The sequence below is a fragment of the Molothrus ater genome, chromosome 5 (genome assembly GCF_012460135.2).
Source record: "Molothrus ater isolate BHLD 08-10-18 breed brown headed cowbird chromosome 5, BPBGC_Mater_1.1, whole genome shotgun sequence".
Lineage (NCBI taxonomy): Eukaryota > Metazoa > Chordata > Aves > Passeriformes > Icteridae > Molothrus > Molothrus ater.
Genome location: NC_050482.2, coordinates 60,567,900 through 60,595,794, shown reverse-complemented (window position 1 = coordinate 60,595,794; position 27,895 = coordinate 60,567,900). Strand labels below are relative to the sequence as shown.

Sequence of the window (27,895 nt, the reverse complement as noted above, 5' to 3'; positions counted from 1 at the left end):
CTGTTGGTATTGCGGACATGCCCACCCACTGTAGTGCTTGTCCTGGAGGAAGTTGCCCATGTTGGTGAGCAGACATTGCAGCCCCTTCCTCTCCTGCTCCTGGGGCTTCAGGATGGTGCTCCTGTCAGGAGTGCCTCTGCCTTGAGCACCATTTTAGGATCTGTGTTCAGAGCAGCCTCCTGCTGGGGAGCAGGGAAACACCCTGAGCAGGGAGGGGAGCAGAAAGGATGAGGGGGCTCTGCATGGCAGAGGCTGCCCTGAGCTTTGTGTGCTGGAGTGCAGCAGAGCAGCAGGCTCAAGGTAAGGGGAACACAGGAACAGGTGAGGTGAGAGAAGAGTTGAAAAAGTGAGGCCAAGTTCTTGTTTTATGCATCGGGGATGCTTTAAGTGACTGATGCACAGAAACACTTTGCTATTCAAAAAGAAATTTACAGGAACTACCAGGAATAGCAATTGTTTTGCTAAAGGATGCAGCTTCCTGCTTTTGGAACCTGGGTTAAGACATGCTTTTTGGTTTTTTCCCATATTTCTTTCTCACTTCTGCCAGCCTAAGACCTTTTATTGTACCTGTTTATTTTCAAGATGAGTCTGTGGGATCCCTCCGTTTTGACAGAAGCAGTAAACCAAAACATCCTGCTGTCTCAACACTGCTTCTCTAAGGTTTTGGTGGGTTATGGGTGAAATATATCCTATTTGTATGCTCATGGAGCACCAGAATGTGCAGTAGTGAATAATTTATTTTATTGACATTTTATTTTTGCAGAATACATTCACATCTAGAGAGCCTAGATTAAAAGTGGAAAGCATAAAAATTCATTAAAGTGTATGTGTGATTACATGAGATTCAATCATTCTAATATACAGCTTAAATGTATTGACATTAAAGAAATTATTAAAAACTGGACATAATACATGAGAAGACTTAATGAGTGTCACAGAGATCCAGTGAGGAAAGCAGGGCATTCACTTTATTGATAAGTGATAAAGAGATTGGCCTTTTGGCTTGGTAGTTATTTACTTTATGTCACAATTTCCTACATTTGAAGTTCCTGCTCTCTGGGCTGCTAGAGAGCAGGGGGCGTGAGATTCAAGTGAATGCACGGGATGGGGAGATACACCAGCACCACTCCACTTCAGCCCTCTCCCTTCTTACTCATGGAGCAGCACTAAGTGCCATCAGGAATGGGACTTTCTCAGTCAGGGGAATCATAAGTGCATAATTAAACAGCAGCCAAAGAGCCAGGAGAGTGATAGGGGCTGTTGGCCTGACGTGGTTTTGCTGGTCACAGCTTCCCCTGCTGAAAGAGCTCCCACTGCGGTAATGATGAAGAAGGTCTTGAACAAAACTTTCTGTTCCTGAAACTCTTCCTTCCAAAGCTGAGACTGCAAGTACTGCAATATTAGAAATTTATACTAGTGCTGTGTGGAAAAAAACCCCATATTCTCCTTGGATTTCTCCTTCCTCTCTGGAGGTTTCTATTATCCCTTTGAAGCACTGTAGCTGGTAGTTGGTAGCTGGATTTCTGTCCAGGTCATATGAGTTAGGTGGAAAAATGGTTTTTGCAAAACATTGATGAGTCATCTCAAAAAAACAAGAATAATTTGCCTTAAAAGAAGTAGACTTATAAAACTCCTCTGGATTTGGGAAAAAGGCTCACCCTACATTCAGTGTAGGAGTCAATAGTAGGCCTGAAACTGCTGTTGCTGAGTACAGCAGTGTTTGTGTACTTGTCTTCTGCCACTGGAGTCCTGCATACATGTCCTACATAACTGCTCTAAGGCATGAAAAAGCTATAGGGAAATAACTTGGAGGAGTGGATTTTTTCTGAGTTATGGTATCCCAGAGAAAGCAACAATAGAGCAAAGCTAATCTCTCCTTTTAACTCACACTGATTTGCAGAACTGAAAAGCTGTTGCAGAAGACCTCCCAGTGGATTTTCTTCATAGTTTTGCAATGGATCCTGGTTCAAGCTTCCTTCTTTCTTTCATATGTGAAACGTAGGTTCAATATTTTGTCCTAACTTGCTTTGGTCTTGCACTTTTGCTCTTTTTTTTCATTGAAGATTATGTTTGGCTTGTGATGTTGCTGACTGCTGCCCATTCTGGAAAGGTGTTCAGCTGGAAGAGCCTAATTCCCCACGTGTTGATGGCCACCATGACAACAGCCAGGCCAATCAGATTTACACCCAGGCCAGCTTTCACCTGCAAAAGCAAAATGCATCAGAGCTACTTCATGGAAAACACTTAACATAGGGGAAAAAAAAAGAAAAAGCAGTTTGTAGAATTTATACTGACTCATATATAGTGTGATAATTTATGTGTAGTGATTTCTAAAAAAAAAGCATAAATGAGAGCATATGTGTCAAGGTATATGTTGGAGTATTGAGGAATGCATATTCATATTAGAGGCTGATGCAGTTCATTGTGAACTGTTGAGTTTGTCACTTGGACTTCTCAATCAGATAATCAGAATTGGGAGTTAAACCACACATAACAGAGTGATACACGACTTGCTGTGGAGCTATATGATAAATCTAATTTCTTATGCTCTCTTGTGCTTGTCTGAGTAGGTCAGTGCAAAAAGGACTGCATACTCCTAAAGCTCTTTAGACAATTACATTCATAAAAAAAATACAAATAAGAAATGTGTGCATCCTACAGATCTGTGTTCTTAACCTGACAGCTCTATTGTGTAAGAGCAGTGCAGACATCACTACTTAATATTAGCAGTAATATAGGGTTTTTTGGTTTGGTTTTTTTTTTTTTTTTGGTTTTTTGTTTTTTTTTTTTTATTAGCTGCTTGATGAGGGTTTAGGTGTTGGAGTTGCATGAAGCGTGGGAGGATACAGCCAGTGCCAAGACTCACCATATCTTTGATCTGGCAGTGCCCATAACTGAAGACAATGGCATTTGGAGGGTTACCCACAGGCAGCATCACCGCAAATGAGATGCACATGGTGACAGGAATCAGGGTGTATAAAGGGTTGATAAGCAGGGTTTCTGACTGGAAGAACAGAGGGAGAGAGGTGTTTCACCTGATCAATAAAGTCACAGCCGACAATGACTGTGATGACAATCACACCTGCCTAATTTCTAAACTTAAGCGTGAAAGTATTTTTTGGTTGGCTGGGTTTTTTTAGAGCAATGCCATAATTTTGAGCTAGTCATGCTCCAGGGATCTCTCTTGAGACATTTCACACTGAGGGAGGGTGGAGTTTGCTACTATTAGGACACGTTTGCTCTTTCTCCCACTTGTTTTCTGTGTCATTCTGTTTAACACTGACTACTGCTTCAGTCTTTATCCACGAGAAGTCACAAGAGGTTAACACAAAGAACTTGCTTCTTCCAGTTGCTGAATATGCTGAGACCATTATGTGATATCCTCCTGAATACTGGTTAGGAGAACCAGCTGTTCATGATCCAAATTTGCATGGTGAGAAGGCAGAGATGATGGAATATTTTTTACAGTGGGCTAAAGAATGTAGTTTTCAGTGGTGATGAAATGCTCCATTTTCATTTGCATTGCTTTGGCCCAGTTTTATATGAGAGGGAAAGGAAAGGAAAAACAAGGCTACAATCATCTTGGGGAGGGAAGTGTCTCCAGGTTACTTTTGCAATCTGAAAAGAGAGTCTGCCTTAAGATGGTAGTTCAAACTACAAGTAGATTACTGCTCTAAATATTTTTCAGGAGAATCTCTTTCTGCATGGAGCAGAAGCAAATCTGAACTCCTAAGCCACAAAAACACAATCACATCTTGTAATGTGGCCACATCTTAGTATTAACTCAGAACTGTTCAGATAATATGCTTTGGTACAATCCCATAAAATAGTTATCATAGGGAAAGACGATTAACAACCTCCATTCCTGGACAGAAAAGTTTCTATTACATTTTTAAAAAAGGAAATTTTCTGCAACTGCTATTCCAATATAAAATTAATTTACTCTCTCTTTCTTCTAACTTTGTCAATAGCATCCTGATTTTTTTCTGCCCCTTGCAAACATCTCTGTTTTCCACGGTAGAATATAATATGCTTTACCAGATCAACCCCTTGAACACTTCTAAATCTGAAATAAAATTCATCACTGCAGTCTTTTCTCACAAGTAGGGAGCAGGTGACTACTAAGTATTGAACAACACATTTAAAATAACATTGACAAAAGGATCTCAAGCTTCATGTGAAATTCACCTATCTTGTTAATTCCATAATCACCTTTTCTTGTACCTGGCATATGAATTCCTCAGTGCACTTTCTCTGAGAAGTATTATAAATTCCATGATGCTAAAATATGCTTTTGGCTGCCCAATTATGTTTTTGTTCCTAGTTTCAAGACTACAGAACAGTAGCTTGGGAACTGAGGCTGGGTTGCATGTGGACAGAGTGCCAAGACCATGACATCCTGAAAAATTCCCACAAGCCTGCGAGGAAACAACAATCTAAAAATGTCACTGTTTTAACTCACCATGCTGCATAAAATAGGCAGGAAGATGGTTATGGTTGCTGGATTACTAACAAATTCTGTTACCATGGACACCAAAATGCAAGCCAGCAGAGTTACAGCCCAGGAGGGAAGGCTGCTCAGGGAGAGCATCTGACGTCCAATCCATGTAGAGAGGCCAGAGGTCTGGGGAAAGGACAGAAGCACAAGAATTACTAAATATTTGGTATGTTTGTCAAACAGATTCTCCTTTCTGTGGCAGTTTGCATCAGAGAATCCCACCAGCAAATAAACAAAGTTCAGATCAATGCTTTCTGCATTTCCTTTTGCTCAGTAAACTAGATTTCACTGCAGTGTTTAATGAATAGCAAGAAAGGCATATATTGAGTACAGGGAGTGCTGCCTACTGCATCATGTACAAGCTTTAAAGTATCCACATCATAAATCCAGACTGAGAAGCATGCAAAGGAATAAAAGAGCAGGTTGATAATATGTTTAGGAAGGAGGATTAAAAAAAATCTACACCAGTACCTTGCATCCAGCTGCTAAGGCATAACCTCCACCAACCAACACTACAATCTCCCAGGGCATGGTCTTCTGAAAGTCCTTCCAGGTAATGATGGGCTCCAATGGGTTAGTTTCTGTTGACTTTTCACCATCTCCTATATGAAATAAAGTGTATGACCAGTATTTACTGCCCTTTTAGCAAAGATCCTCACATTTTTCAGAAGAATAGAAATGATTGAAGATGCATGGGACTACCTGAGAGAGAGGCAAAGAAGCAGTGCATAGCCTATTTCTCTGGATCGTCTGGCCTCACAAACTGCAGCATATTAATTCCAAACATCCTGACTTTCCCTTGGCTGCTCTGTTAATGTAACTAATTGTTAACCCCTGTGTTCTCATGTCACAGCTTTTTGAGGGACTGTGTGCTGTGTTGTGATATGCATGTGCATATATCTGTAGAGCACAGAGATGGTGTTACAATGGGGTTATATTATCAAAGAAGGGCTATGAAGTAGGCCATGATGCTTGATAAAGTGCCCTAGATTTTATCTGAGGACATTAATGTTTTTTTTAGTGCCCGAGTATTTTCTTAAAAAAGGAGTTAGAGCATGTCGTATTTTCCTAAACCTGTACAATATATGACAGCATAAAAAGATATGTTTCTATAAATTTATAATCTTTACATAAGACTGTGCAGACAATTCTACTGTCATACAGCACTGCTGAAAGAGTGGTGCAGCAAACTGATCGAATCACTGAGTGCTACCCAAAGAGAAGTGTGAAATAATCTCATTATCAAGAAGACTGTGAGAAAAGCATTGCACAAAATTGAAACATTGTCTGGCACTCTATGACCTCTTTTATGTTTCTCTTAAGACATGACAGTGATTTCCACTGTATAAGTGATGATTAATTTTTTTACTGGGGTTTATCTTGAGCTGATTTTGCATTATGGTTTTTTAATATGTAACTCCATCTAAACCTTTCCCAAAGCTCAGTCCTCAGTCCTGAGGTCTAATAACTCTGCTAGCACAGAAGAGGAGGCAGTCTCAGGTTGAAGACCTGTTTGTCTTCCTCTGGATGAGACAATATGAATTACAGTAAAGGAAAAGGGGGTCTGATGTAGGAAGGGCTGGTATCCTTGACTTACCAAAATAAAAGTATCTTCTTGGATCTTTTTACAGACAAAAATAACAAAAAATATGAGACATTGAAAAATGTACCAGTTCTGTTTCTTAGTGCATTCTCCTCACCTTTTCTCCTTTTTCCAAAACGTGGCTTTTTTGCTGGAATCAGGAAAAGGAGAAACCCAAGAAATACAGAGACAGTGGCATCAGTCCGGTAACCTTTCCTAGGAAAAAAATAGCAACGTTTTCATAAAAACACATTAACAAAAACATTTCCAAACCAGGTACATAGCTTCAAGCACATTTCTGCAGGTGCAGTTGTATTCCCACATCTGAAGTCATACTAACAGCCTACTAGAAAAATATGCCTGCATATTAAGGGTACAAATTGGATTTTTTTCCCATTTATTAAACTGACTCTGGTAAGCAACTTCAATCACAGCTCAACAATTTTCAATATTCTGGTTGAAAAACAAATAATCCCTTTTGGTTTACAAATCTATTAACTTGGAGGTACAAAAAATAGTGTGTTTACTGTAGTGTAAGAAACAGTAAACACATTCTGGAGAAAAGCCAAACCCAGGTGATGCTTTAGAAATGAATTGTAGATTGATTTTAAATTAAATGTTTAAAAGGCTTTCTGTAAAAGTATTCTGAGGAGTACCAAACTCCAGTGATCATCAGAAAATCACAGTATTAGAAATTGTTTTTCTCTCAAAATTGTAATGAAAAATTAAAGTAATTTTATACAGTAGCAATATAAAGTAAACTTACATTCAAATAACTTATTCTTTGATGTGCAAAGTGTTATAGTATAATTAAATAATTAAAATTATTTAATATAATTTTTTTCAATATTATTTAAAATAAAAGAAAAATTATTTGCTTTAGTCACCATTCTCAGCAATATTTAATTGAATGGACATTTTCTTGATAAAACACTTTTTGTCAAAAATTTTAATTTCAATTATAGTTGCAGTATATTCTAATGAAAACTTCTTTATGAATGCACTAAAATATTTTAACGTCAAAATCTGACCCTCCTTTTATATTGGAAATGGTTTCATTTACTTTCTCTGCTTAACGCACTTTGAATACTGAGGAAGAATGGAATTTTTCACTATATGAAAAAATATAATTTAAGAAAAAAAATCCTAATTTTTGAATAAAGACTCCATTTTTCACTGCTTCATTAAATGTGTCTGATGATGTCTTAGGGGGAAAAAATATTATAGAAAGTAATAAGAAGCTAAGTTGTATTCCTGTGCAGTAGTTATGGGGATTTTACTCACTTCTCAAAAAAAGATGACCATCCTGGCACAAAGCCAGGCTCACGAGTGAACCAGAGCAAAGTCATCAGGATGAAGAAGAATCCAGTCACCATCTCGGGGTAGCTAGAAATAAAAACCAGAGAAAGTAACGAAGTAATTCCAAGGTCTGTCTGAAAACTCAAGAGCAAGTTCCAGAAGACATAAGAAAGTAGAAATTGGCTTCAAAAAAGAATAAAAAACATATGAAAAATAGCAAGGGAGATTAGTTTGAATGAAAGAATTCTAGATTTGGCTCCCAGCTGGGAACCATATAAACCCTGTAAGAAAAAGGCTAAAAATATCCATCTGTATTTGTAATGCTATCATTTATGGGCAAGATGTGAAGGAAAATATTTCTAAATGCTTGTTTTGTATTTGCATTATTATCTGATTAAATGTGTTAACAAGGTGAAGTTCATATTAGCATTCCACTGTAAATATATTCTCCTGCATTTTTTAGAAGGATAGAAAGCCTAAGAGCAAATGACAATGTAAATTAGCACAGATGGTGCACAGAAGGTGACTTGAGGATACTTGAGGTGGCTAGAGGATTTTTAATTTAGCATAGATTTAAATTAAGAGTGATTTCATATTTGGCTCAGCCTGAACAACAGTTTAGTTTCAGAGTTTATTGTATTCAGGCAGTTGATCTGTCAATATTTCAGTTAAACAGCACAAAAATGCTTGTGAAGAAGGAATTCTGTGCCATATCAGCCCTTTTGAAAATGAAAATGTTGCCAAATAATCTTTTCAAGAGACATTTCTTGCCATTGTGCATAAATATTATGTGCAACTGGGAAGGCTGGACAACCCATGGCATGGGAAAAAGCCTTTTTTGAACTTATATCCACTAAAATAAGTGTGTGCCTGAATTAGGAGAAGGGGTCCTTTAGGGTTCAAAAACAAACCTAGATGACCTTTGAACCCTGGAATAAACTTGAATCTTTCCTTTCTTTTCCCTTTTTCCTCAAAAATAAATGAGTTGCACGTTAGCACTCATGCTTGTAACAAAGTCTTTGATTTTAGTTCGTTTTTGCATTTTGTTCTCTTTCTATACTGGAGGGGAGGAAAAAGAGCTGAGAATTTTAGAATAAGCTACGAGAGCCCAAGGCAACATGGAGAGCAATAGGAGACAATGAGAGACAAATTCCCAAGGAAGGCAGGTCTGGTTTACCTAACATTTCCCAGTTTCTTGTATTCCTCTTGAATTCTTCTCTCTGACATTTCTTCCTGTTTGGTCTTCTTCTTCTTGCTCACAGAACAAGTCTCTTTAAAACTGAGATAGCATGATAAAATTAGGCAAGAGCATAAAGAGTAGGGGAGGAAATTAAAAAAACCTCCAGCAATGGGGTAGACTGAAAATTCTGGTATCAGGAGCTGTTGGGAGAAGATGTGACTGAGCCAAGGCCTGATGGCAATGGAAAAGGAAATTACTGTGCATGCTATTTGATTAATCTGATTTCAAGTGCTTTTAAGATTCAACTCTAGACATAGTTGGAAGGTTCCCAGGGTGCTCTGACTCGTACTGATTGGTATCACTGAGCCATCTTGAGCCATGGCTGGGCTCCCTCTGCGTAGGCTTCCTCAAAGAGCTGCCAGAAACCTCCCAGAGCTACAGCTAGTGTCTATCATCACATGGAGAGATTGTGACAGAGGTCAGCTATCAATAGAAATTTTTCATGGGCTAACTATGCTTTCCTGGGTTATCCAACATATCTGGGGTCTGCTCTGGCTTTTGAGACCATATTTGCCTTGAATATTCAGGATTCATAATGAGGGAAAGCTGTGCTTGTGATCCCATTAGCTGCCACGACCTGTCTGCTTCTGCTTATACTGTCATAGTAACATTTGTTTATACATCAGGCACAGCCAGAAAAGTACCACAGAGGCCAGGGGAGTCACCCTGGTGTTTTGCCCAGGTGAAAAATGCCTGTACTTCTGCCAGGGACACAAAAACACATTTCCTTGCTGGATATATTGAGCCTCCTATACACTTGTATGGATGTTAAGTGAATCCCTTAGTTTATTCAGTTTTCCTTCATTCTGTAAGAAAGCATGGACATTCTTAATTGAAATTAAGATGCTTTCAAGCTCACTTTAACCCTCTCCTTTTCTTCTTTCCAGAAGTGTTACCTAGCTGTGCTTTGAGCCACAGATCCCTCCTTTTTCACTCCAGCTGTACCCTCTGTCACACAGAGGTGTAACAGGATCTAAGCAAGTCTAAAAGATGCAGCAGCAGTGACTCAGGTACCATGGCAGCACAACTTTTTATGGTTCTTTCAGGTGATAATAGGTGCTCTTATGGTTCCTGCTATTTTAATATCTCATTGGGTACCTCACTAGACACCCAAGCTGTAACCCTGGCCAAACCATGGACTGCAATCTCCCTCAATGTATCTGCTTAAGGCCAGATCCTCAAATTTCTTTGCATTGCTCAAGATCCAGACAGGCCCTGTCTGGTCAACAGAAGGACTTAACCAGGGGTTGAATTTCACATGGGCAAATATGCAACACAATTTTTTAGCTCACTTAGCATTGCTCTTCATCTATAGATATTTTAAATTTCCTTGCAAATCTTGCTGTTAGAATTTAGTAAAATCTACTATCAGGGAGAGATGAGGCTGGAAGAGCTGTCCAGGCTGGAAAAGAAGAGCTCTATGGTTTATAAAGGACAGTTCTGTAGTAACCTCCACCCTTAGCTCTTCTTTGCTGGCAATGATCCCTTGATGAGTCCATTCTCTTTCACCCTTGACCTGGTCTAGGGCCTTAAAGTCTGGAATGCTGTTCCAGCTAAGCCAGGCAATAATAGATTGATAGCACAGGGCTTCTTAGGAAAATAACATTACGGGAATTCATTAAACATTTATGCTAAAGAATTAGGCAGCTGTTTCAACAGGTTCCAAGTGTTTCCAGGCTCAGGAGGATGTGAAGGCAAAGAACTGAAGCCCAGCTCCCAACATAATATATTCTTTAATGAAGTGCAGTGAATAAAGTCAGAGATTAAGGAGCCTTGGAATCAACTACTTCTCAAGAAGTCAATAATGCTTCAGTCTATGGTATTATTTAGAACAACATTAATCAGCATGAAGTCTTGGATGCAATGTGGAATTTCAATTTTTGTTTTCAAACCAAATTAATTGAGGGTCATGTTAGGACCTGTTTCTCCTCAAGATTAAAAGGAAAAAGCGGCAGAGGGAATTTATATTAGCCTTTTAATTTGGAGCTATAAGACTCAGAGACTGACTGAGAGGGGCATGGAGCCATTCACCTCTAAATTACTTCAAATCTAGTCAAGGTCAGCAGCAAGCAGAACTCATTATCAATTTATTCATTGTCCTGGGTGAAATAGTGATGTCAATTCAGTTTACTTTTAAGAGTGAACTAAATCAAATTAAGGCAAATTTAATTCAGAGCAAATGTGTCTGCATCACAATTCAATGCAGATTAACAAACCCATTCTAAATGCACACATTTGGCAGTTTTCATTAACTTTGTAAACACAATATGTGGTACAAATGACCTAGAAGACTGAAACTTTTTCTTATTTTGGGGCCTAGGGACTGGTATTAAATGTATTTGTCTCTTAGGCTGTGAGTCCCTTCTACTTTAAAGAGAAATATATATGGAGTCTATTTACCTTTAATTTTAATTGGTTTTATGTTAATTTCCTTGAACTGGAGGCAGATCTGAAAAGTACCTTGTTCACTTGCAGGTTTTTTTCTATTAATCTTTTAAACTGTGCTTTTCCAAAAGGACTTTAAACAAGACATTTGGTCCAAGAAGGAATCCTCATTTTCATTAGAGTGAAAAAAACCCAAACCAGTTGAATGCTTAATATGGATTTCTATCAGCACTACCTGGGCACTTGAATCTCAAGCAGCAACACTCTGCACTGCTGTCCATGCAGGGCAGCTAAGCAGTGAGATTTCCTCTGGTCATTGTTCTGGCAAGAAGAAGGAAATTGTGCCTTAAATTCTGTCATTTGCCAGTAAAAACTTCTTTATGGCACACGTTTGAGAGGAGCTGCAGATGTCCTGCTTTTGTAATCTGTGTATCTTGAACAACTTTCACTCACTTGCAGCCCAAGAACAGCCAGTGCAGCCAGAACCAAGTCAGCACCAACATGATGAGGGAGATGGGGAAACTGAACAGAAACCAGGTTCCAAAATTCACCACTTCAGCTTTTGGGTACTGGCTGTAAATTAAAAAAGAGGATGCATGAGAAGTTAGAACAGTACAGGGACAGGGACCTCCAACAGACATAGATGCAAACACACCTATGGGCATATTTATCTCACCCCATGGGGTGAGAGAAAAATTCCATCACTTTGCATTTGCAAACAGCTGCATTACCTATGCAGAGTGAAACCAACAGACAAACAGTGCAACTCGCCAAACCTTTAACACCAGATGGTCTGGATTGTCTGGCCAGCTTCAAAAACACATGGAGATACCTGAAGTGAAACTCCATCCCTACCTGTGGTTTATATTAAAGCTTCTTTTAGAGTTGGCAGTCTTCAGAATGATTTCACCCAGAACCTCTTTCTATGTTTTCTCACAGGCCACACAAATATTGACTATATTCTGCTGTACTGTGACAAAGATGTTGGATGTGTGCATTTGATGTTACTGTCATAAAAGCAAGATCTTGGAAAATTCTGTAAAATCCAAATCCCTGGATTAAGCATGACTTCTGAACTTATTCTTCCGTGCTACCACCATTTAAGAGAGAGAAATGAGAGATATCAAGGCAGTAGTGGTAGCAGAATCAGATCTGAGCTTGGATGTGTTTCTGTGCATGAGAACTGCCACCGGTCTCCTGACAGAAAAACATTCCTGTTTCTGACATTGAAACATTCATGTCTTTGAGAGCCCTGGGACTATGATAAAGGAAATACTTAGATGATCAGAGAGCTGTTTCTCATCTTCTCTGAAGCAAATGCATAAGACCACATATCTAAGTTGGTTGTTTGGGTTTTTTTGCACTACATGTTGAGCAGCTGTTTTTATGTCATTTCTTCTTTTGTGAGTATTTCTTTGTGTTTGCTCTATCTCCATAGCTTTAGTGTTTACTTTTCTAGAGTGCCTGCTGCCTTTCATGATAACCACTATGTCAAATCAAAAGAAGTTGCTGGAGAAACTTCAATGTTACCACACTGAGGAGTTTTTACTTTGCGTGAGAGAAAGACATGGGTATGTAACAACCTTCAAACACTAACCATTGGTAGTAACATTAGAGGAAGAAGCAAATTTTCCTTCAGGGAGAGTGCTCTTCCTAGGGTTCCTTGAGGTAGGAAATGACCCACAAGGATGATGATGATGATTCTCACCAAACCCCAGTGCCACTTACTTGTTGAAGTGCTCGAGGAAGATGAGGCTGGTGGAGGTGCCTATGATGGTGGTCAGCCCCCCGATGGTGGCTGCGTAGGAGATGCTCAGCGAGAGGCATTTGCACACCATGTGGTCATGCCTGGTCTGGTACCTGCTGCTCAGCTCCGAGGCCTCAGGGGGCAGCACCAGGATCTGAGCCTGTGGGGGGACACAGTCACAAGCAAAGCAGGTGATCAGGACAGCAGCCCAGCTTGCTCTAATGCCAGAGTGATATGGTGTTGCCACATTTCTCTTCACAGAAAAGCAAGCACAACTCTTCCCAAGGATTTCTGAGATTCACATTCTCTGAACCTCAGAGAAAGGGAAAACACAATTCTTATCACTTGCTGTGCCTGTGTTGTGCCAAAGTAGAATGCAACATGGAGATTGTTTATCCAAAGTGAGGATGTTTTGTTTCCTTGTGTGTCGGGACTGTTGGGTGACAGTCACGAGGTTCAGTGCAGTGTGAGCACTTGTGTGCAGAGTTGAGTGCTTGGCAGATTCAGTTTAGATTAAATGTATATAGTATAGTATAATAAAGTAATTAACTAGCCTTCTGATATCCATGGAGTCAGATGCATCATTCTCTCTCCCTTTCGTTGGAGTCACCTTTGATTTGCTCTAATATGGGGTCCAGAGAAGCAACAGGTTTGTGTAAGAGAGGCCAGGTTTTTCTTCACAGGGATTAACTGGGATCAGTCCTGGAAACTTGTCCCAGAGCCTAAAATGGCCTGGTTTGTGACAAAAATGTAGGACAAGCAGTAATCAGGCTTCTGGCTAAGGTTTGGGCCAGCTCCAGGTCTGACTGGAATATCAGTGGGATATCAAAATCCTTTGAGGGCTGCAGGGACAGGATTCCAGCACTGAGCAGAAGGAATCCATAATCCTTGAGGCTTAGGAGCAGCCACCACACAAAGGCTTGGTGAACTTTTCACACTTAAACTAGCTCAGGGCCTCTAATTATGGATGGAGTGCTGGGGATCTTAAAATGGAATGGAAAAGGCTGAGCGATGGGAATATGGAAAGAAAAGATGCCAGAAAATTTTGCTCCAAAAGAAGCTTTCATATCAGTGACAGGAAAATGTCTATGATGGTAGATCAAGTCCTTATACTGGGAAAAAAGGTAGAATGAGGAAAAAGATAGCAAGTGGTTCAGAAAGGTTTGTTACATTTACTAATTTTTATTTTGATTTATTTTTGAACTGTGAATGCAAAGTTGTGTTGATTTTAGCCTATTCTTTCATGCCCATAAACTTATGCCATTAGGACACTACAAAATTGTCATCCAAACAGCAATCTCTTCTTAGATCCCCTCAAGAGAAGTAGAAATACTGGAATGAATTGATTTAATGGAGGATTTTGAGGCTGGATATTTTGGAAGACAAAAAGGCAGTGGATACTAAGAGTACCTAACAAAGTGGTTGAACAGATTAATGGTCTGCTTTTTTACATTCTACATTGTTATTTTTGAGTTGGGCTATTTTCCAAGGAGGATTTGCAGAAACAAAGTGGCTATTACAGTCGAATAATAAAAGAAACTTGTGATCACATTACTGGATGTAAAGCTAAATTAATTGTCCCAGCCATTGGGGAAGGGTCTTCTGAACATACCCGTGCTGGGTGCATCTAAATGGGAGCAAGAGCTGGCAAAGGGCCACGCTGTGGCTGTGCTGAGGTGATGGAGAATGATTCCTTTCAAGGAACAAATATGAAACAGTAGGGAGCAGGTGATGTTCACATCTGTCTTTTGCCTCACCCCCAGGTCTAACATTTCCTTACCTGAGGCAGGTGCTGCCCATTGCTGGTAGAATTCATTGTTCCAATAGGGTTGGCTATCATGTGCACACCATTCATACTCTGCAAGGAGGAAAATGCCTTTGGATTAGCCTTTCTTGTGTTCCATGGGGCACTTGTGAATTTGTGATGCTCTGTAAAGGTATTGGGAGGCAGGCTTTGGGGACAAAAAAAAGGAAAAAGGAAAAAAGTTCCAAAACTACAAGAAAATCCAACCCACTAAAACCAACTGTTAATTTTACATTGGAGGAAAAAAAATGTTTAAACCCCCTGCTTTGTTTTTTTTTTAAGTGATTTTAAAGTCAAATTAGAATGAAATTAGGTCCTCCTCTAGCATGTCTGAGACTCTAACAGGTCCCTTGAGTCTGTGACTTTGTGATGTGTACAAGCTGCTGCAGCAACTTGAGAATTCTCAGCTTCAGAAGCTGGCAATACTGGAAAAACAAAAGATCATATCTGGATTTGCTAAAAACCATATGGAATTGTTAGTTCTCTGACTGGATCTCAGGAACTCCAGCAAGGAGTACAACAGGCTTCTACTGTTTTGTACTTCTGTTGTTGCTGTTTTGGAGCTAATGTTCCCCAATTTATTTGTGCAAGCAATCTGACAGGTTAAATACAAAGCAGGACATTCTGCAATACCTAATTTCTGCCAACAACCATCACACATTTGAAATAAAGGGACCAGATTTTTTTTTTCAGAGCTGTGTGCATTTTGCTCTGCTGGTTCCTGCACTAGAAGACAGGGTAGCACAGAAGATACCACCTATGACAATACCTTTGAGTGCATCAAGGAGCTGAAGTCAGTAGTAGTAGCACTAAAAACAAAGAAAGGAAAATGTGCTTTAAAAATGCCTGTTCATCCAGCTTCTGCAAGAGGCACACATCATGGGTAGGAGGGGAGAACTGTTGCCTACTGAAATGCTGAATACCACTTATTAGAACCTCTTATGGGGGCTCTTGGCCAAAAAGTAAGTCATTATTATGTTTCATAGCTCAATCTCTAGCTGTGTAACAGTGGAGTTCCACCTCCATGCAAGAAAAAATTTGTTTCTTGGTAGTATTTACTCCATTCTAGGAGTAAAGCCTTTTCCAATGCTGTTTCTGAGTGCCCACCTGTACCACATTAAAGCCTTCCCTAAAACCTGCCCTGTGTGGCATGTGGATCATGCAAACAATCCACTGAACTTATTTCCAGATGATGTGCGACTTTTCCTGCCAAATTCAAAGCTCTTTTTCAAGTAATCCTATTTTAATAATAGTCCTGTTTGAAATATCCCACATATACTCTTCAACAGGGGTTAAAGGGATTAATGGCACAATGCCAATCTGAAGATTTGATTCTATATTGCATAGAAAATATGGCTGGGGTAAAAAGAGATAACAGAGGGAATATTGGAGAACCCAAATAGTCTCTAAACTAATGAGAAAACTATTTAGATCTTGCAAGTTAACTTAAAGGCATCAACCTGTACTGTTTGAATTGTAATATTTGTTTTAAAGCAAATTTAAATTTACAGTATAAGAAACTTGTTTCTCTTTTATTTTGAGCAGTTGCAAATACAGAAGGAGCTCAAAAAGGGACTGTGCAATTTTGTTCTCACACTCTATAAGATGCTCCTCAGAATTGGCCTATAATAAATTTTTAGAACATTAGCTTTGTATACTGTCTTGTATATCTTGAACTTAATTAGATAGTTTGACAAAGAAATTATTCCTTTACTTGATTTACCCTTTTCCCTTACTAGATTCTTCCCCACATAGAAACTACTGGTGTTTCAAATCTCTGAAGAAATTAATCTATATTTAAAGAAATCTTCTACAAATTTTGTAGGGGAGGAGGGGTGTTTTTTTGTGGGTTCTCCCTCCCCCCATGTTCCCCTGCCCTCCACTCTCATCTCTCTTGAATGCAGGCAGTTCAGACTTTCTTCAGGAATGCTCTGTAAGGATGTCCTCTCTGGATTTGTCCTGTGGGCAGCCTGTGCTGTACTCGGATCTTCTTCACCACTGTTCCTTCAGGGGAACAGAATAAAAGCTTTCAAACTCCTAGAAATATTTTCCTTCTCCCTAAAATATCCATAGTGTTGAAAAAAATAAATGAATACTGCAAATTTTAGTGAGATCCAGAGCATTGCATTAATGCCATTTATCATGTAAGCCTTCCTTGTCAGTCACATGTGACACATTCACTTGTAAGGTTCTGCTTGCCCTTCCTGGCTCTGCTCCTGGGTTCATCTCATTGCAACCTGTGTAGGGCTCAAATGTCCAGTCCTGGTGTACAGGGTTCATTCTTACTCCTCATTGATGAAGATAAGCTCCAGTGAAGGCTGCCCGTGCTTTTCACCGAGACCTGCAACAGAGGAACAGAGAGCAGCCCTTGGGGGAAGAACTGAGCTGAGCCCCTGGCTCACACCACTGCACCTGGAGGAGCTGCTGCAAACAGAACTTTGTCCAAACACTCTCAGGTGCTCTCTTGTTGTGGCATTTTATTATTTTGTATTGTACTGATCATGTGCATCTGGCAATTAAAAGACTATGACACCTACGTGTAATAGACAAGGTTAGATGAAATAATTTTCAGCCTGGAAACGGTAAAGTGAGAGAAAAGAGAGATTCTTTTCTTCCTAAGCCTTCTTCTTCTGGGAAGGAATGAACAAAATGAACCTTAGAGGTCTTATCAATTTTTTATTATGGGATTGTCAAGAGAAAACTTCTGAACCTCTTCTAAATTTCCTGGACTTTATTCCCAAAGGTTTTCTTCCAACCCTGTAAAATCCTTTGGCCAAGAGTTTATGACACACAGCTACAGCAGATGCCCTGATTCAGTAAAAATAGTTTCCCAACTCCTATTCTTCCATCACAAATAAAATTTCATTTCATTTTTTGAAAGAATATCAGAGTAAAAAAAGGAATATCAGAGTACAAAGAGTACATATCAGTGTTTTTGGCAGTATAAGTCAGAGAGATCTCAACAGAATTTCAGTAATATGTATCAACAAGTGAGGTCACTGACAAACAAATGAGAAAAGAGTGAATGCCAATACTGACAAATACCTATTGGCTTGTTTTCTTCAGCAATGGTGCTGCCTGCAGCCGTGATGACCTCGCACTCCTCCTCAGCATTCACCAGCTCCTGGAGCACTGCCTCCACGATTGGCATCACCATGGCTGTGCTGGAGGTGTTGGAGAGCCACATGGAGAGCACCGTGGTGCAGCACATAAAGCAAAGGAGCAACCTGGAGTGCAGGGCAGGGAAACACGAGGGGTCGGAGGTGGCAGAAAAAATAGGGGAAGAATTGAAAGATGGGCAAACTCTGTCAAACTCTGAAAGATGGGTATAAAAATGCCCCAAATCAAGGAGCTTTTGACCATGGATGGGAAGATCAGAGTGGTTTCAAGCTGCTGCTCTCAGCCTCAGACTACCCCAAAGCCAAAGGTTCACTCACATGCCTGGCTTGGCTCCAGCCATCATCACCATGCGCAGGGCAATTCGCTTGTGGAGATTCCACTTTTCTACAGAAGCTGCCACACAAATCACACCCATGAGGAGCAGAGTTGTGTTCTTGAAATATTCAGCAGCCACCTGCATTAAGGGCCAGGGGGAAGCAGACAGTTAAAAAAGCAGTAAATACCCTACACAGAAAGCATGCTGAATGAGAAGAAATATAGCATAGTGCATTTTTGCTCCCTCAAGTAAGAATGACAGGGAGCTGGAGAAAATGAAGAATTCATAAATCAAAATATTCCCTTTCATCTCTTTCTTGTTATGTTTACAAATAAGGCTCTGTCTCCTGTTGTTTATAGGCTTCTGAGTTTTGAAGAGATCAAGAGAAATGTTATACTTGCAAGCAGGATGTTCAGTGCCTGCAGTGAGTCAGTCATACTCAGCTAGGCTCAGATGGAAACAAGCACAGACAAAAGTGCACTGAAGGCAGCTTATTCATGTGCTTCATCTGTTTTTTTCCTTCTGGAGGTGTTGTTTATCTTGCCTATCTTTATTCTGTCTTGTTCAGCTTTTGGGAAAAATGTGGCATCCCTAGAACTTACTGCATCAGAATAAAAGAAGTCCTTTGGGACTTGCTCTTTGAATGCAATACAAACGGGTTGGTATATTGCTGCAGTGATACACAAATCCTGTGTCAAAACTTGTCACATTGGAAACCCATTTCCATTTTATCAGGAAAAGAGGGAAAAGTTTCAAGAATAAGAACTTTAAAGTTAAAGACAATGAGCAAAACCCATCACTGCCTCAGGAAAATATTCAAAAATATTTAAAATATCCAAAGCTGGAATTGTGGATGTGGGTCTTGCTAAAATATGAGAAGATATTCTGTGAAGCAACTGCAAAAATGAAAAATTAAGCAAACCATGAAATTCTTACTCAAACATACACACATAATTCTGTCAAAACAAAAATAAAATGGGAGAAAATAAGAGTCACAAAGAGATGCTTGGGGTCTAGCAAAATTTTTCATTTCATTTTGATGCAATCCTTCCTAGGCTGTTGCTGGAATATTTTTCAAAAAATGTCATTTCTTCAGTTTAAAACTAGTTCTCTAATGAAATGTAGGTGCCAGCATTTTAAAGCAATTAAAATCCATTGCCCTCAGTTATACCAATGCTCCTCCATAAAATGCAAGAATGACAATAATGTTATTTTGTGAAATTTGCAACAAGTTATATTTTTAATGACATTTATTTAATAAATCCCTACGGTGACTAAATAGACTTGGCCATCATAATTGTGTGCCAGAACTTTTAAATATCACCTTTTTGGCTTTCTTCCACTGGTTTCTTTCTCATTAACTTTCTTTATTTTCCTGCTACCTTTTCAAAAAAATAATGAGGTGAATGAAGGAAATTCATCAACCCAGCAGGATGAACAATCTGGGTTTTTTTCTCCTTTATTCCTTTCATAGAAATTTTGGAGAAATAAGTGAATGCTAATAGTCTCATTAATACCAGCATACATATATAAGACACACTGGTTCATGCTCTTAAGCCCCTGTGAGTAATTTGTAGCTTAAATAGCAGTAATTTTCTAGGCAAGAGTCAATCCAGGACAACAGATTGGAAATAATGCTTCAGAGTTTTTTATTTTTGCATGCAGGGATTTATTTCAGCTCCTAAAGCAAATAATACATTCTTTGCAGTAGTCTTACTGTCACTTTATTTGCTATTGCATTGAATTTCTCTCAGGCTGACATTAAATTTCCTTTTCCAATGTGCTGCCAAATTTTTAATGAAAATGCCCAACTACTTTACCTTTATGTTAGGAAAAAAAGATTGTGAAAATACTGAATTGTGTTGGTATGAAAATGCATCTCATTTTATTACAATACTTGGGGGAATAAGCAGTCATTAAACTCTCAGCTCATGCTTGTTTCTACCCATTTATGGATATTCCCAGTGCTAGATTGTGAGAGAAATCCAACAATTTTATGCTTGCTACATATTCCTCTGCATTCTTATCTGTATTACTCTGCCTTAAATCAAATGTGCTGTCCCCTCACTCCCCAAAAAGAGATAGAAAAAGGCAGGGGAAAAAAAGTTGCAGAGAAAACAAAAGAAATTCTTGGCATATAATGAAAGAAATTAACATTCAAAAAAACCTCAAGTAAGCAAATTCAGGACTGATCATAGAAACTTTTCTGTACCAGCTACTCCTTTGCCTAAAAACTTATGGCTACAGTAGGTTACAGCTTTGAAAAAAGGCTAGACATTCATCTGGATAACAAAATTATCCAGTCTTTTTCAGTAAATGGTAAGTTGTTTTAGCACATGTAGCCTCTTGCCTTATATCACATCCACAATAAATAAAATTGGAAGGAAACTTAGTGAATCCTGTGGCTGCTGTTCATGGATTTGAGGAGGGCAGATGTGATGGTTTTCGAAGGGGTCTTAGGATGAGGGACGAGATGAGGATGTGACTCCCTGTTTCAGAAGGCTTGATTTATAATTTTATGATATATATTATATTAGAACTATACTAAAAGAATAGAAGAAAGGATTTCATCAGAAGGCTAGCTAAGAATAGAAAAGGAAGAATGATAACAAAAGCTTGTGGCTCGGACAGAGACTCCAAGCCAGCTGGACTGTGATTGGCCATTAATTAGAAACAACCACATGAGACCAATCACAGATCCACCTATTGCATTCCACAGCAGCAGATAACCATTGTTTACATTTTGTTCCTGAGCCTCTCAGCTTCTCAGGAGGAAAAATCCTACGAAAGGATTTTTCATAAAATGCGTCTGTGACAGGCAGAGGTGGGATCCTGTGGTGCAATAGGTGTTGGTAATTGTTGGTGATGCAGGACCTGAAAGGATGGACACTTTTCCTGGCTGTTGTATCCTATATCTATCTTCAGATGAAGAAAGGGCTGGTGGGACCCAGTTGCACCTTACAGGATGTACACTCCTGCCTGCCATGCCTCTAAGTCTTGCTGCTGCACTAAGATCAGCCTCGTTCACATAATTAGCTGAGAGCAAGAACATGAAATGATAAAAAACACACAATGGTCTGACCTCACTGGACTTCATGACCCCAAAGAGAGGGTAGAGGAAGGCAGGAACCAAGGCTGCTGCCCCAAGGGGCACTGCTTCAGAGACCCAGTACACAGCTGTCACCATGAGCACGTAGGCACACGAGGCTTCCTGCAGGGACAAGCACAGAGGATGAGTGTTACTGCCCCACCACATGCTCTGGGGAGCCCTGGGAACTCACCCTTAGGATTCTTCAGACTGTGGGTGCCCTGGTTTAAAAAAAAATAAAAAGGACTGCATTGGGACCTCCAAAGGTGCAGCTGTTTGGGTGTGAAATCTTGGCTGCCTTCTGAAAGGAGAGAGTCAGAAGATGAGGCTAATGAAAGTTTTCACATATAATCCAAATCAAAGCATTGGGATAAGCCTATTTATCAGCAAAATAATGGCTTCAAGTGCATTTGCATATTTGTTTGACTTCCATAATCCAATATTTACGAAGCACTCAATCATGACTCCTCAGATTAGACCTGTTGACCTGTTATCTCAGCATATTTTTCTCTCCAGTCCTGGACAAGGACAGAAACCGTTAGCTTTCAGGACCAGATGAGAGCATTCATATTTGCCATAAAACTGCCTTGTAGTTATTTTGGGAAATGCTCTGGAAACCTGGGTTGGGGGTTTTTCATTGTTTTTTTTTTAGTTTGTTGGTGTTTTTTTAAGCAATGTGCAAGCACATTTGTCAGCTGATTTTATTTGCTCAGGTAAATTCTACAGACCTTTGGAAGAAGACCACAGGCCTGCAGGGTTGGAGGCAATAGGTGAATGGAGCTAATCAAACAAATTTGCTGCTGTCCAAGGTTCTGGTTGAAAAAGGCATGAGAGCATCATGGTGAGCATCATGCGGAGCTGGGATATGATAGAGAAAAGCGCTATCTGCTGAATATTTTACAGGAAAACACAGCTAGTGAATGGAAGTCTTCTGGTCCATTTCTCTAGAAATGCCTTTATTTATGGCTCTCATTGGAGCTCTCCTTAAGCTCAGTTTCTTATTCTTAGCAGTAGTTTCTGTACTTAGAGACCTGGGGATGTCTGCTGGTAATAATTACAGAAACTATCCTCAAGAAAAGGTTTTTCCTTTTCTTTTCCGTTCTTAAATTTGAAGCCAACTCCTGTACTTGCCATAACCTGCTGTTCTATGGCAGTTAATAGGTCTGCACTGATTTACTTCAGCTATAAATTTATCTGTTCTTCATTTTGCACCAGATGCTCCATGTGAACCTATCAAGCCAGATGGAGTCACAGCTCACAAATGGCTATTGATGAGAAAATTCACCGTTCACAAATGCTATTTGAGTCTCTTAAAATATAATTTTATATATTGTACATCCATCCTGGCTGGATGACTACTAAATAAAGCAGCTTTCAAGAGGCCTCACAAACAATTCTCACAGATCCTTGTGCAAATCAAAGAGCATGTTTTACATTTCATTGTTTTCAATCAGTTTTGTGAACAAGGTGGTAAAGCCTAGTGAAATTTTACGGGGATGTGGGTTCAATGGAATTAATCAAAAGTTTGTGTTTAAATTCCTCTTTATAGATGTCATTTATACATTACCTCTAAAAAAGAGCCACAATCAGATGTTAATTTTTTTTTTTTGAAGTACAGCTTATGGTAATAACAGGCAGAATACAGCCCAGAGAGGAAGTTAAGATAGACTGATATGTACTATTTCCTTTACTTGTGCAAGAATTGTAGCCAAAGTTACTCAGAAGTTTGGATTTAAATTAGCAGCCAGATCTTGCTCTGACTCCTGCTTCAGAAAAGTGTAACATTAAACAATTGTAATTCAACAAAGCTAGGGTGGGTTTATATTGGATATTGGGGGAAATGTCTTCAGTGGTAGGGTGGTCAGGGGTTGGAATAGATTGCCCAGGAGGTGGTGGATCCACCATCCCTGGAAGCTTTCAGAGGACATGTGGATGTGGCCCTTGGGGATACGGTTTAATGGTGAACAGGGTGGTGCTGGGTGAGCAGTTGGACTTGATGATCTTAGAAGTCTTTTCCAACATTAATGATTTTATGACACTGTGGTTCTATTAAGCAGGGCCACCAAAATAACTGAAATAAATTTATAAGAAAACCTAACTTCCTTTGAGCAGATAAACTCCAATTCCTTGAGAGGTTATAAAGAGTATCTGAAAGGCTGCTGGAGGAATTTAGCTCTGGATAAGCCAACTTGCTGCTCAGTCACATTTAACTACATTATACCTCAAGGTTAATATTCCACAGAGAGCAGAGCACAGGGAAGTTTTTGTGACCTAGTGACTCCGACACATTTTTAATTTTTAACTCATTAGCTTCTGCTAATGTTTGTATGGGCTCTGTGTCAGATTCAGCAGTTGTCTGAGGGGAAAAACTTCTAATTTAAGAAGAATCAATGATTTTTTATTTTAGAGCAGTCCAGATGTAAGATCCAAGGGTATCCAAACCATTTTCTCACTCTAAAAATGCGCTTCTCTCTAATTTCTTTGAACAATTATGTCATTTTGTATTTCTCCTTTGTGTGCAGCAAAAAAAAGTGGGCTGGTAGTGAAAATGGAATAGGACATAGGGAATTTGCATCTCTACCAAAACCTTACTGGGATGGGCACTAAGTCTTTGTGTTTCCTATACACTAGGCTGTAATCATTTTACAAAAGAAAAAACCCAAATAAATTGCATTTTTAAATGGTACAAAACTGTAAGCAAGTACTGGGAAAGCCAAGCTTGCTAATCTCCACTAAAAACTTAATCGGCTTGTCTGGCAACTTTATTTATTTTCTCTGTTGGTTTCCAAGAGAAACCATATTAATCTCTTCTATTTAATTGAACTGAGTTTATATATTTAATTAATGGTTACCAGAGCTACTAAGTATTACACTGAAGCAGTGGCAGTGTAATTTTAACTGTTTCACCCTCCTCACTTGTTGTTTTAGGGCTGAAAAATTCTGTTAAATCCACCTCAGAGCTTGAAGCAGGGAATAGGAAAACATGTGGTGCTTGGAGGGACTATCATCTAATTATCTCTCTTCAGTCAATCCCTTGAGTTAAAAGAAGAGCTGAAAGGAAGACATGGCTAAAAACTCCACACTTAAGGGTCATGCATAAAACTTCTGTAACTAAAATATCCAGGGATCTCAGAATGGTTAAAAGGAAGAATAAAGTTTATGTAGGAAATTTGCCCAACTATTTGCCCGTTGCATATCTTGCATGCAGACATGTGGTTAAGCTCTGCAAAGAGGTACTCCAGCCTCTGGAATAACATCTGTGATTTTATGGGATCATGCTGAAATTCCATCCTTCAGCTTGCGTAAATAAAACCAAAGGTGAATGAAAATGAGTCAGCTGTGGCTCTTCAGAGCAGGTTCTGTGCTTTAGGGTCCATTCTGCTGGTTTGGCATATCAAGATGCCAACATCCCCTGATACTACATTCTCACAGCTCTGCCAGCAGGTGACTTTCTGGAATGTCCTTGACTGGGTGCAGTGTAGCCACAGCAACAGTGGGCACAGAAAGCCTGTCCCCAACTGACTGAAATCATGTGGCATTCCTTGTGGTATCTCTGGTGGCTTCATTGCCAAAAAAAAAAAAAGGGGAGGATAAAGATTACAAAAAAGAAGCAAAAATGCTCACATGTCATTGTAAACAATGAAGGAAATAAGGACAGAATGGAAAAGACCCTCAGTTTGTAAAGCACACACACTTTTTTTGGCCTGAAAGGCATTTATGTATGTCCAAACCTGTGGTACAAGTTCAGTCATAACTTTGGAAGGGGAAAAAGAATTCAAGCAAATTTCTTTTCACAAAATAATCTAAAAGAAGCTGTGGAGTTTGTTCCCATTAGCAGCATCAACCAACAATTCTTACTCCTTGTGCTCTCTTTGATCTCTTTTGCCACTACACCTGTAATGCTCCTTTGACTTTTCCAGAGATGTGCTGGTATCATCAAAGAAGCTGCAAGCTGATTCCCTGCAGAAATGCAAATATAAATGACCTAGCAATTTCAATCCCTATAAAAAAGACAAAAAGCCTAATATAATTGTAAAAATACAAGCATGTGGGCAGGCATCAAATTTAATCTTCATATTTAAAAAGTAATCATAGTCAGTGGGTTGTAATAAAATCTACACAAAAGCACTTGGATAGTGTGTACTGTTGGCTGAGTTTAAATGGTGTAGATGTTTTCTTAATAGCACTATAAACATTTGTCCAGCTCTTGGTCAGATTGTCAGCTGTGCTTTACCCTCTGTGGTCACTCACATATATACAAAGTGGATGTAAATCTCCACTGGATGGATTTTTCCATCACTTTGCAGTAAAGCAGCACCACGAGGTGCAGAGTAACAATGCCGAGCAGCTTGTCCTGTACAATAGCAATTCCTGCAGCAATCCTGTCACTGAACTCCTGCTTCAGCTGCCTTAAGGTGCTTTACTGTCCCCTGGCTGAGCATGCCAGGGAGCATCTCTTTTCATGTAACCCTTCCAGTGGTATCAGGGGAGATTAAACCCCTCTGCAGAACAAGCCTCTGTGAAAGGGTGAGCCTTTCTGTTCCCTGAAGAGCACAACCGTCTGTTATTCATTCCCTCTCTGGAGATAAAAGAGAGGAAAAAGCACTGTAAGAGAACAGCCAAGATACATTGAAGTTCAAAGCAGGAAAACTCAAAGTGCAACACACAGAGGAATATTTCCTTTTTATGAATTCTGGTTTATTTTCCAAACAAAATGTTACTGTTTTGTTTTTGAAATCAGCTATGCAATTTCTAATCCTTTGCATTTCTATTGGGTAAATACCAGCATTCATAAATCCCCTGATACTTTAAGGAAGAATGAATTTTTAACAGGGTAGAGGGTGGAATTGGATATTGCTGCACTTTTTGGACAGATTTATGTCTAGGTCTATGGGGAAGGACAAGCTGCAGATTTTTAATACATTGCAGATTTTGATAAGTTAAACATCACCACCTCTCTAAGAAAGAAAAATGTTGTTATGGCACACAAAATAAAACAATATGGAAACTGGAACCTCCAAGGTAAAAAAAAAGGAAGTTTAATTTCTGACTCTAACATTTATAGATTGTCAAAAGTGACAGTGGATTGGAGGATGACAGTGTCACCTCTCCAATGACACTGGACAAACCAACAGTCCATCAAATTTCTCCTCCTCCAGAAGAGAATGTAAATTTACATAAAACTGCATGAGAAAGTTTGTTACAAGAATGTAAACATTGGAAGGCTTAGAAGAACTGAGAAGAACAGGGCAACAGAAAAAACATTGCTATTTTATGGGTTCAAACCGTAGAGATGTGCAAAAAGAGGACTTTGCCATGTGGCCAAGGCATTCAGTATCTCCAAAGCAGGGTCAGGAGCACAGCTGCACTCACTCCTTTCCCTGGTCTGTGTGTTAAGCACAGGATATTCCTCCTTTGCATTGCTGAGTGTGCCAATGTCAGAGCTGCAGTGTTCCAGCAGAGGAACCCACACCTGCTCTGGAGCACTCAGTGCCATGCATTGTCACCCAGTGCCAGCTCCTGCCACACCTGAGGGGCTGTCTTTAGAAACTCACATTAAATTGAAAGTCCCTCCATACATACTTCTAATTAAAAAACTAAAGATTTCCCTTAGTGTTGCTAAAACTTTTGCTTTCCTTTTAGATTTGCTTTAAGATAAACTTTCCTTTTTGATTTGCTTTAAGATAAACATTCCTTTTCAAGACCTCTCGTCAAAGAAAATGTCATGGATGTGTTTGTTCTGTTCCCCCTTCCCCACAATATCATTGTAGAAAGAGATCCAACATTTCTGCTTCAAAGCAGTGCTTTTCTAGCTTCACCTGGCTCTTCAGCTCTGCTTGTGACACAACTCAAGGCAGCTCTAGCTCTTAGTGATGATTTCTCAGTGACCCTCACAGTCCTTCAAAGATGAGTCTTTGATTTTTCTAAGATCTGTGCTTCTTGACATCTTTGTCTTTCCTTTTGCATGCTGCAAACTGAATCAGCAGGACTATCTGCTGCACTCAGAGGCATTGTTAAAAAGAAAATGAAAATGTACTTACACTGCTGGGGTATATGAGTGGCAGAGGAAGCAGCAGAAGTGGAATGAGAACAACGAGCAGGAGATTTCTGGATCGGAGGATCTCCTTCATCACTGCCATTCTCCTTCTGGTGGCTTTCTTCTCCTTCAGATTCTTCTCTGGTTCCTCAGATATTCCAATTTTCATGCCACGTTTTCCTTCACCTGTGCCTGGATTTCCCCCAGAAAACTCTCACAACCTCATCTCCTATTCCCACAGCCACCTAAAATATCTTTCTTTCTTTATTCTTCAATCTGTTGTTTTGAAAAGGTTTTTTGATTAAAAATACATTCAGTTAAGTAGGGCTCACCAGAACATCTGAATTATTATCACACCATAACATGCAGAGGTTTGCAAGTTGGAGCATAGTGATCTTTTGACAAAGTTTCTTTTTCAATCAGACTCACAGTTGTAGATGTGTTGTATCCTCATTCCCATGTCTTATGAAGTTTGTTTCTTCCATCATCTAGTGGTGTTATTTCTGTTTTCATAAACCAGGCAAGATATGTTTTGAGCTGCTGCTTTTCCTCTTGTTTGATAGTCTGAAAGTCTCAAACACAGTTTCTTTTCTGCTGGAAGATTACTAAACCAAACAATTTATCTTCCAATGCATAGAAGTAAATTTTCAGGTACTTCTTCTTTAAAGAAAAGACCAAACCCCCCCTCCATCTGCAGGTCCTTCAGATTTTATTTCTTTGCTTCTGTTTCGTATCTACCTTTACCCTACTTTTGCCCTGAGCTTGGAATTCACAGGGCA

The 27,895-nt window shown here is 39.4% G+C and overlaps 1 protein-coding gene across 2 annotated transcripts; it reads right to left on the bottom strand.

The window, feature by feature from the left end:
- Window positions 1–719: 719 nt before the first annotated feature.
- SLC13A4 (solute carrier family 13 member 4) lies at window positions 720–27,895 on the bottom strand. Of its 2 annotated transcripts, XM_036401633.1 has the most exons (16): window positions 27,121–27,895; window positions 21,074–21,202; window positions 17,993–18,129; window positions 17,601–17,782; window positions 16,842–16,896; window positions 15,325–15,364; window positions 14,532–14,609; window positions 12,733–12,911; window positions 11,458–11,577; window positions 8,557–8,658; window positions 7,365–7,466; window positions 6,199–6,296; window positions 4,970–5,100; window positions 4,463–4,624; window positions 2,867–3,004; window positions 720–2,202 (listed from the first exon to the last, which is right to left on the bottom strand). In XM_036401633.1, exons 1-16 carry the CDS (start codon window positions 27,283–27,285, stop codon window positions 2,065–2,067), a joined length of 1,956 nt encoding a protein of 651 aa, XP_036257526.1. In that variant the 5' UTR covers window positions 27,286–27,895; the 3' UTR covers window positions 720–2,064. The 2 variants fall into 2 exon arrangements, with proteins under 2 accessions (XP_036257526.1, XP_036257527.1); XM_036401634.1 differs by lacking the exon at window positions 21,074–21,202.